Source organism: Cyprinodon variegatus, unplaced genomic scaffold (genome assembly GCF_000732505.1).
Source record: "Cyprinodon variegatus isolate N-32 unplaced genomic scaffold, C_variegatus-1.0 Scaffold954, whole genome shotgun sequence".
Lineage (NCBI taxonomy): Eukaryota > Metazoa > Chordata > Actinopteri > Cyprinodontiformes > Cyprinodontidae > Cyprinodon > Cyprinodon variegatus.
Genome location: NW_015151407.1, coordinates 91,141 through 102,371, shown reverse-complemented (window position 1 = coordinate 102,371; position 11,231 = coordinate 91,141). Strand labels below are relative to the sequence as shown.

At 34.9% G+C, this 11,231-nt stretch overlaps 1 protein-coding gene across 1 annotated transcript in view; it reads right to left on the bottom strand.

Moving 5' to 3' along the window:
- hcn2 (hyperpolarization activated cyclic nucleotide gated potassium channel 2) overlaps window positions 1-11,231 on the bottom strand; it is a 55,515-nt gene that overhangs the window by 13,790 nt on the left and 30,494 nt on the right. Inside the window, exons 5-7 of the mRNA XM_015398703.1 lie at window positions 9,012-9,158; window positions 7,161-7,401; window positions 436-600 (exon numbers count right to left, since the gene is read on the bottom strand). Coding sequence (XP_015254189.1) covers window positions 436-600; window positions 7,161-7,401; window positions 9,012-9,158 — 553 coding nt within the window. The remainder of the gene's footprint in view (window positions 1-435; window positions 601-7,160; window positions 7,402-9,011; window positions 9,159-11,231) is intronic.

Genomic DNA, 11,231 nt, shown 5'->3' with positions numbered 1-11,231 from the left:
GATCAACTTCATCTATCTCCACTCCACCACCAGTTTGAGGCCTGGGGGGAAACAGCCCTATTCCTTGCTGCTTTTCATGCATATCCATCAAAATTAAACGCTGAGCGCCAAAGACAAAGTATTTGTATCAAAACATTTCTCCGAATTGTCTTTTCTCTTCATGTGAGTTTTTAAGATTAAAAATAAGGCTTATAATAAGTTGACTTAAGAAAACAATGTTTGTATGTATTATTGATGCGATTATAATACAGTTTAGGGAAAAAAATCCACATGGACGACAGGACGTGAAAGATACTTACGTTTAAGAAATAGCTCTGGAGTAGCCTTGAAAACATTTCTACACAAATTATTTTTTTCTTCTTTAAGTTATATAAGAAAAAAAGAATAGTGAAGTCTTCCAGTCTTTCTGTTCACTGAACAAAATGATGGCCTTACCTATCCTGTCCAGTCTGTCAATTGCAACCGTCTCAAAGGCCCTTCTCATCATGGGATACTCTTCTAGCACTTCATTGAAGTTATCCACCGAGAGAGAGTACAGGCGGCAGTAGGTGTCTGCTCGCACACTGGCTGTCCTTCTGCCTCGGGTCAGCAGGCAGATCTCTGGAGGGGAAAAAGAAGGAACCCAGAAGCGTGACTAGAAACCAGAAAGTGGCAAACTGACAGATTTTAGGACAAGGATGTGAGAAGGGCTCCAAAATTAAACCACTGCAATTCAACCTTAATTTCCTTCTTCACTTTAAAGGAAATTGAAAGCAAATATGTGAAAATGACAGTTATTTCTGCAAGAGACTCTGCAAACGAGTTATGCTTAGTTAAGTTTGACCAACTAAAAAAACATGGACATTTGTGCAGCACTGACAGCTGTGTGAGAAATAGGCACCCACTATATTTAAGAATATGTAGCTAAACTTTATTACTTGACTTGTTCATCTTCCTTTCTTTTAGTATTTCTTTTTTTTTAATGCATAGCTTCACTTTTTTTAAGGGCTGGGGCTGACTGTTGTCTTGACAACCACATGCCCTCCTTTTCTCTTGCCTTTAAAGGTCGACCTCCTCAAACTCTCAGTGGAAAACAAAGAGAGTAACATCAGAAGAATACTCCGTAAAGAAATTATGTAAGGGTTCCGCAATGGAATAAACTGTGACTGCATGAAGCATTTTGGCATCAATTTGTAAACAAAGGATTGTTAACTATTAAAAACCATATGAGCATTTAAACAGGCTGTCTGTAAGGAAATAACAGATTAATTTAATGTGCATCATCCTTGTTTTCTTAAAATAAGAGGTCTGAGAAAGTTTTAAGAAATAAAATTATTTTAGAAAAACATATATGAATAATAAGATGATGGCAATGACTAGGTGACAGAAAAACAGCCATTAAAATCACACAGACCTGTTTCAGTGAGAGGCTAATTTCTGCAGCTGTATGGGGCATAGATTGATAGAAATCTCATCTGGTCCCATCTGTTGTTGTGAACTATCTGCAAGCTGGCTCAAATAGATGGATTAATTGTAACTGGATTGAATCTGTGTTACGATAAACAGATTTTTAGGTAACTCGTGATAAAGTGCCTTGCCCAGGGGCACATTGACATGTTGGAAGAACCTGGTAACAAACCCACAACATTCAGGAGACACTTCTTCCCATTGAGTGCCAGTCCCCCCAATAAAAAAAAAAAAAAAAAAACACTTTTCTTTAGCTGATATGAAAAAAAAAACATTTGAAACTAAAGCAGTGTCATCTATACATCGTATAAAGCTGATGCTCTAACTTCAGCAGAAATCTATGAGACGTTTGTCTTTAAGACATTTGACTACAGGTTGACTAGATGGTTCATTTATTGACTGATTAACCAGGAAATAACAGCTTGTTATAGAATAAAAGGATTGAAATGACAAAAATGGAATGATATCTCAGACCATATCTGCTCAGGCCAGCGGGTGTTTATTTTATTTATTTTAAAATAATGAATGAATGGTTTATTTATAACATGCAAAAACATTTACAACAACACTTCAGATTGTTTATATGGAGAAACAATCAATGATTTAATGTTGGGAATAAAAGCAACTAGGCCCTATTGTATGTTTTCATTAGTTACCTTAGTTAAAGTAGACAACAGAAGTAGTCCATTTCAGAAGTGTGAAGCTAACACCCCATCCATGAGAAAAAACTCAGCAGGTCATCCATCTCCCTATTAAGCTTCAAATTAAACCAAAGCGGTCGACTTTTTTAGTGGGTCATTAGTGGAGATTCATACAAACTGTCATTTGTGATGCTTCTGTTTTTGAGATATAAACCTTTATAATTTTAACCAAAGAATCTACCTATGAGCGCTTGTTTTGGCCTTGGCACTGCGCTCTGGTGACCTGTCCATCCTGCTCATTGCTGGGCTCTCTGCCTTCCCTGCCTAATAATCTGTATCTCTTTTGGCAAGAATTAGCTGAACTCTTAATCTTTTCCAATTTTTTTTCTTCTTTCATTTCAAGTTCTGTTGGAGTTGCATCTGACTTAACATAGTTTAAAGAATTACTATCCTTGGTAAGTTTTATTGCATAATGGAAATTAAGGCTTTTCCATCTACAATAAAGTATGAATAAATATTGACAGGATATATTATGTTAAATGATAAAAAATGGATTGAAAAAATTATTCAAAATTATTCAAAAGAAAAATCATCAAACATTTGTCATCACAGAATATTTATTTTAATATTCATGTTATGGTAATGTTGTTTTTGAGTTGTAACATAGCAAATATGCTCACTAGTTTAAAGGATAGTAATGATTGTCGGGGCTTCATAATAAAATAATGTTATTTTAAATCTGGAATAAAGTACATTTCTTCAAATTTATCTGACAGTAAAGAAGGAGCTGCATCAATTCAGTTACTTTGTCATTAAAATCGGCAAAAGAGAATAAATGTGGATTAACAAATCAAAAAAGAGGTCTAATAAAACTTTTTTTTAAATATCATTAAAATCTTAAATGAAAGTTGATGATTTGTGAAACATCAAGATAGAAACGTTTAGATTTTTTAAACTTTTTTGTTTGTCTAAGAAAGTAAAATACACACCTATAGTAAAATATGGCTATTTTTTTCTCAAGCCGCTAAGCAGTAATTTAATTTTCTTTGCTTTAATGTAGCTCCTCTATCTTCAGCAGTGAGAGCTACATTTTAGATTCACTTATTGCAGAATAAATCAAATCAATTTGCTGCTGCCCAACTAGGCTGACCAAGCTTTGCAGATTGTAGCACCCAGGGTGATACATTTCTTTAAAGCAAGCAAAGCTGTTTGTTTAAAAGCATCCAGATGCATAAAGCTATGTCAAATATTTGGCTGGTTTATTGTGAAATAAATTTTTTTCAATTAAGATTTAAAACCTTTTAAACATTAAATCCTTCTCTTTATGGCAGTCTATTTTTGAGAATTTACACATACAGTCTAGGTATGCCAAGCAAAATGTAAGCACTTCTAATTAAATTATAGAAATACCAGCTTACCTTATTCGAGTAAAGGATTAATAATAAATTTAAATTTGTAAAAAGTTTCCAACCCAAACCTGCTCAGAAAAACATTCATTTGATAATGTGTCTTTCTCAAAAATGTGTGTAGTGGAGGGCTGGGCTTTATGTCTGCTAGTACCGTATGCACATCACTGTCAAACATTATGCGTGCTCTATATTTTCTTTTGAGTAAATTTAAAGTTGAAAGGTCAAACCCAGCCAAGCAGGCTGCATATCAGTGCCCTATCAGCCACTGGGAAACCATTCATTACATCATTAGGGGAAGAGCCTTAAAGTTCAGTTTTAAATTCACTGAGTTTGTGTTCTCGGTAGAATATATTAGTAAAAGTTATATTCTTCAAAGATTATCACATTGTATTATATTATAATAGTTAAAAATTATTAGGTTATGTTTTTTATTTCCATATTTTTTTTAATCCTCTATCCCCTAATATTCTGCGCCGCCCCAGTAGCAAGTACTTAGAAAACCCCTGATATAGCTCATTGAACATTTTGCAGAAAATAAACAATACAATAAAATATATAACATTTTTATCATAATGTCTAAAGATATAAAAAACATCTCTGGAAAATTTACCAAAATAATTCATTGGTTATTGATCCTGTTTGTAGTATTATGATTTATGTTTAGTGCTAAACATGCAACTTGCAAATGAGTTAAAAATATATATAAAGTATAACTTACTTATGATCATTGAATAAGTTCTATATCAATGGTTAATTGATTTTGTAAAAAAATTAATACACTATGTCTATGATGAGAACATTTTGTGGGTCAGAAGTTGAAAAGTTTGGGAAGCCTTTATCTAGGGATTACAATGCTGACAGAACACTGTATGTTATTTGGTTTATTTAGGCACAATAATTTTAGAGGTACTACTATGTTTCTATCAACACAAAAAGGAAACAGTAGCTGCAGAACAGCAATGGCTTTTCTATAAACCCCATCAGTACGTTTTCAGTAATAGATTGAAAAGTTTTGTCATACTCTAGGTTATCTTAAAATATTTCAGCGATATGGTTTACATGTCTCTGTGCTCCACGTTTGGTGAGAGTTACTGTTCACAAACTGGCTGAGGTATCACTTCATAAACACTCACCTGGGATTTTTGTAGTTTCACATAAAGCATGGATTTGCATACCGCCAGCATCATTAGCAGCCAGTGGGTAGTGCAGTGAAAGGATAATAGCACTAATGAAACCACTAGGGCTGAATAAATTGCTCATACAACAGGTTGGTGAGTTGCGGTGCCATCCTTATAGATGACAATGACTACTTAGAAATGCTGGGACTTCAAAGTATATTCTAGCAGAGACATGCATATTCATTAGAATGTCTTCCACACTTTACATTCATTTATTTTCCATAGGGTCCATGCTTTCCTATTTTTCATTACAGGGCCAAAAGTTGGCAGAAAGTTGCACCGTCACTGGATGAAGCTTCTCATCTTATTAGGATACATAAACACCTATTGTTCTTTTTAGCAGGGGCTTTGCCACTATGGAGAGCACTCAGCAGTAATAATAGCTGTCATTAAAAATCTTACAGTAAATGCAATTTAGCCTAAATAATTTATTATCTTTAGGTGATCTTAAAAGACAAAATGAGTAACTAATATACTGGATGCTAAGAAAAGGAAAGAGAGTCAAACTTAATTATACACTTCTTAATTGAATTATTGTTAATTTTATGACATCAATTAAATCCTTCTTGTAATTCCTGGATTTTTTCATGTCCCCACGTGTATTTTTCCCCATTTATTTTTAGCAATGAGCACTTTGTTTAAAAGTTGGAAGGCCACCCTGCCATTTCCCCAAACTTTAGCTCCCTCCATAGATTCTCTTTTGGATTTAAGTCTGGACTCCTTTTGAGCCAAATCACTATTATTCATCCTTGTAAACTTCAGAGATTATTTTAAACTATAACTGGAAAATAGGCCAAGAAAGCCACAACAAAATTCTGTCGAAATCTACTGTATGACATTTACAGTAGGAGCCATTCAAAATGGCCCTTCCTAGTCAAACGCCAGCCGAATGGCCGCCCACTTCCGTGCAACTCCCAGCAAAATCCCCTCCAACTTCCAGCCACTGGAGTGGCTCATTCATTCTCCTGGGAGTGCATATATTTTTACCCTGACTCAACCCTTTTGCTGAATTACAGGGTCTGACCAGGAGATTAGGCAACTGTTTAATTCTTAATGTCCACAAATTATGACAGAAAGAATATTTTAGTACAAAGATTGATGTTAAAAAGGAATTGTAGGGAACCAGCCAAGGAGCAGCCAAAGGCCCATCAAGGAAAGTGGTGAAATTTTGAATGGCTATCTCTGGATTTTACCAGGTTTATAAAACTCTTCTAATGTAACATTTTAGAATTATTTGCTTCACAAAAAACCCCCCACAAAACTACATAAAATCAGTGAAAAATACTAGAATCAGAGACTGAAATGTACAATGAAATATTAGAAATGTTTAACAGTCATATCACCTGTAATGCATAAAGATATCTTGCTCTCCACCACTAGTTTAAACCAAAATTTGACAACGGTTAAAATGATTTTGGAATAAAACAAAACATTTATTCTTAGGTTCTATAATCTTCCAGTAAAACTATAAACCGTGGCTTCTGCTTCACAGAGAATGTGTTAGCACATTAAATTATCCCTGTACTCGCTGCTTCACTCAGATTCAATGATTTTACAGCACTTAGAACATCGTTACCAGATCAGGTTGTCCCTCAAATTCAAGGGGAGATTAGCTTCTTTGTTGACGGTCACAGCCTTACACACCATTCATCAGACATTAAATGTTGATTCATAGACACTGTCTCTCTAAGCTTAAACAGCCATTATTCATTGTCTCTGCATCCCTAAGAACATGCTGTGCACTTGACTTAATGTAATAGTGCTCGGGGCAACTTTCACAATAGTGAACAGGGAACCAATGGCAACCATTCAGCTCATACATATGTGACCTTGTGTTACTTCTGTGGTTTTAACGGTAAACTGGAAAAACAATCTAGAAATAAGTTAAAATGTCCTAAATTAAGTGTATTTATCCTTAATTTGAGTAGGCAACTCAGATAGTTTGCCAACATAATGATTATTTTTACTCTTAAAGTAAGATTATTAGATAATATGCACTTGAAATAAGACAATACAATTGTGTTTTCTCATTTTAAGTGGAAGTTTTCTTGTTCCATTGGCAAAATGTCTCTTTTGCCTCCTCAATCCAAGAACAAAAGCACTTATTTCAAGAAAAATTACTTATCTAGATTTCAATTTTTTCCAGTTTAACAAAGCTGGATTTAGCACTAAACAGTAATTGGTGAACATCAGCAGAAGAAAAATGAAGTAGACATCTCTATTTTCACACACATGAATCAAATATTTAGTCATTCAAAGGACTGTGGAGAACTGGACTGCATGCTGGGGAAGTAATTCAGCTGTGTTGGACCAAAGATATATCTTTAAGTGGCCAGATATCAGCCCCTAAGGTCCCGATTTCTAAAACTGCATTTTCAATTTACAGGTTGTTGTTATGTTTGCTAACACAGTATGGAAAAAAATCCTTTTAAGGACACAGTTAAGAAAAAGCACGACTGAAATAGAAATGTGAGAAAGTGACGTACCACCAAAGTAGGAGCCGTCCATCAGCTTCATGCCGATGCTTCCTTTAGTCAGAACGCTCACCACACCGTGCTGAATGAAGTACATCTTCTTGCCAATGGTGCCTTCTCTGATGATGTAGTCTCCAGGTTGGAAGACTTCAAATCTCAGTTTGGTCAACATGGCTGTCACAAAGTTTGGATCGGCGTTGGCGAACAGCGGCATTGACGCCACCAGTTTACGGCAATTGAAGTTAACAATTTCCTAAATGGTGAGAACAGACACTGTAGAAGAGAAACTGAAATACCAACATGCATGCATGTTAATTCTTTTAAAACACAACCAGTCAATAAAACTAAACTTTGCATTTTTTTGAAAGACCTTTGCCCTTCAAATATATACACAGTACTATTATTCTTAATTAGAATTTCGACTTTCATTTCAACTAAACAGAAAAAAATACTGTTTTGATGGAAACTGAGTCAAACAAATTGCTGCATGCCTTCAACTCAGTAAGAAGAAAAATGGCTACATATGAAAACAAACACAGAAAAATCCCCTGTTTCCAACTATTTTAGATTTTCATTATACTATTTTAGAGATTTATAGCCCTTCCATTAAGAGGTAGAGAATGTGCAGAAGTGGACTGTTTTCTCTTTTGTCAATACATGGAGTAACGTAGTTTTGCATCTTTTTTTGCTCCACCTCATCTAATAGGTACAAAAAGGAAAGACCGGCTTAGAGTCAATTACATAGTAACGACATTTGTATTATATTATAGATATTTAAAACCTGCAATCTAACAGGGTACATTACTTGGTGGGTTACAATAACTTAATAAGCAAACTCTTTGCTGCAGCAGAGGAATGCTTTCTGTTTTTAGTGCAGAGATGGAACAGGAGTGAAGAAATAGAGGCATTTGTTAATTGGCTGCTGTAAGTAGAGAGTACACCAATTTTTTTTTTAGATATTCAATCCTTTTCATTTATTAATTAATATTAAACATTTTATATTAGATAATTTAACTCCTGGTTGTATTTAAAGTTAATATGACAGAAAAGTCCTACAAAGTAACTGATATGTTGGATTATAAATATTAACGGTATAGCTACGTTGTTACTCTGATTGTAAAGTTACTGAGCTGCTACATCAGTGGCTTTAAGGAAGAATTAACAATAAAAAACATTTTAAGTGACATGCCCAACACTGCCACTTGCCAGTCTGTGTTTTATGTTCAGATTAATTCAAGTTAGGTTTAGACTTTAACGTTTAATTTAAACTAGACACAGAAATTAGCAGTTCCCAGTTTTCTATGGCTGATGAGGGGTCATTTTTTAATTGACCTGATTGACTGAGATTATTAAAATATCCCACCTCACCAGCCTCTCTCTAAGATCACTTATAGCCAGATAATTGACAATTAATTCAAATCAGATTTATTGAAACAGGGAAACATTTAAACAATGTGGGACTGCTATGATAAACTCCTAATGCAAACACTACATATTTAACTGTGTGCCAGTTTTAATCAAATTAAGCAAGTTATTCCTGGTTGACAAAAGGTAAATTCATTTTAGTTAAAAAGCCCTGTATAAACACTGCATAAGAACCAAAATTTCAGTACATTATGTAACTCAACTGAATATTCATGAATATTCATTCTCTTATTTTATATCTAGTATGTAGTGTGCTGAAAGACAATTTTATTATTTTTTATGTGCATGTTTGATTCAGAAAATTGCTTACACAACCCTTAATGTGATAACTTATATAACATATGCTAAAGAGTTGCAGATAAGAGAATTCCAGTGTCCTCCAGTAATCAGAAATGTGTGTAACAGTTGTAGTCATGGACGATCGGAGTGTTTTCATACCTCTCTCAGTGGCTCATTAAGCTCCTCCAGGATGCTCTCCTCATCAAACATCTTGCCTTGGTATCTGTGCTCATAATAGTCATGGATTTTCTGTCGGAAGTCAGCCGGCAGTTTGTGGAATGACATGTACTGCTCCACTTGCTTGTACTAGAGGGCGATGAGAGTCGGGAGAGGTTGGAAAGACAGAAAGCAGATGGTTGGATCAATACAGACAGGACTTAGAGAAACCATAGTTTGACAGATTTATCTGAGGATTTTGCCTTATGAGTAAAGAGAGGTACACTTATTTTAACTTTTAGAAGAATGAAAGTACTTATTGTTTTAAATAGCACAGACCTTAGGTTTTTAGAGGTAATACCTGATCTACAGAATATAATAACAAAACTTGAACTCATTAATAAAGATAATGAAAGTATGGATTGGGGTGTAAGAAGTAAATACCAACAGTAAAAAAAAATCAATAATGGTACAAGCAATAAGATTACTATCAATAATATCTATAATTTTAAGGCAAGTGTTTAAGTTCAACAAAGATCATTTAATTTCGGTTTCGTTAGTTGATTTTTTTTTCTTCTAATTTGCCTGTCACTGGTTTAGCTGATTGGCTGTTTAGCCTTTACATCATCATCTCCTCACATCCACAATTTCCGGTCATGCAGCCTGTTTTGAAAACACTGGAGGACCAAACTCATCTGAGGCCAATTTCCAAAAAAACAGAATTCAGATATTCCAGGATAAGATAGAAAGTCAAGCTTAACCTAGCGTAAAGGAAAGCATCCCGACTTCACCCCCTCCTCAAACGCCAAGCAAGGCTCCCCAGGTGCGGCTACGACTAGCCAGGTGTAAGTAATTAAGGTATTCATAGGTCTGCAGTTTTCTTCAAGACCGAGGTTGATAACAAGCAAACAATAGCAGATCAACTAAATTACTAAATAGCCTAAAATATCCACTAAACCATTCTCTAAACTGAAAATGTTATAATTTAGGGAGTTACTTGTTATTTTTCTCAAATAAACACTTATTAACCGGGGGGGAGAAATGATCGGATGAAGCCATTATGGTAACGTGCAGATTTTGAGGTTTATAGATATATATAAAACTATTTTGTCCTTGTGTGCAGGACACTTTACCCTTAGAACTTCATGAAAGTCATCTAGCATTAAGACCTTTATAAAGAAATGTGTACATGATTTAACCTTTTTTTTTTATGGTTACAACATTCTGTTATCATAACAGCTGAAAATCTGGTATGAATTCTTATTCTTATTGTTTCCACACATGTTTGGAAACAATAAGATGTTTTGGATGATTTAATGCATGTAATACATTTTTGTATTTGACAGGCCTAATCATTACCCACCTATAACCTGTTTGGATTTGCTGTTAGCAAAATCCCCTTCATGTGCTTGAAAAGGTGTTGTATCTTGATCTGTGTGCGGTCCAGGACACAGATAATATTATGGAATCCTGTGTTTAAAAAAAATGAGCAAGTAGTCCATTTCTTCTAAAGCTTTGTTTGTAATGTGTAGCATAATTCATGTTAGGTACAATGTTGTAGAATCCCTCCATAATTTACATCATTCTTCTACATCCTGGGTAGGAGATGAAGATGTGCGTATATCCTTTTAATACCAAATACACATCATTGCGGCAAATAGTGGCTTTGCTAAGATTTTCAGTATTTCCTTCGGCAAGCAGGAACGTACCACTAGCAGAAAATCAGTGATCTGTGCTGTGCTGAATTTTGGGAACAAGAAGTCTACACAGATAGTGGATGTCATCTCCAGAAAGGTGTTAATGCTCATGCAGGTAATTGCTGGGAGCAATTCAGATACGGCATTTTCTCTAATCCCTTCAATTTCAATTCAGTTTATTTATATAGCACCAATTCACAACATATGTCATCTCAAGGCTCATGACAGAGACAATTCAACCAGATAATATAGTTAATCTGATTCAACGTTTTCTATCTAAGGAAAACCAGTTGACTTCAACTCATTGACTCGAAGGCAATCCCTCACACCAAACATACATGTAGCGACAGTGGAGAGGAAAAACTCCCCTTTAACAGGAAGAAACCTCCAGCAGAACCAGGCTCAGTGTGAGCAGCCATCTGCTGAGGCCGACTGGGGTTCAAGGAGACAGAAGAAGAGATACAGAAAGAAACGGAGATTGAAATGATTGAAGTACTTGACTTTATGACAGTATATATGAGTGTCG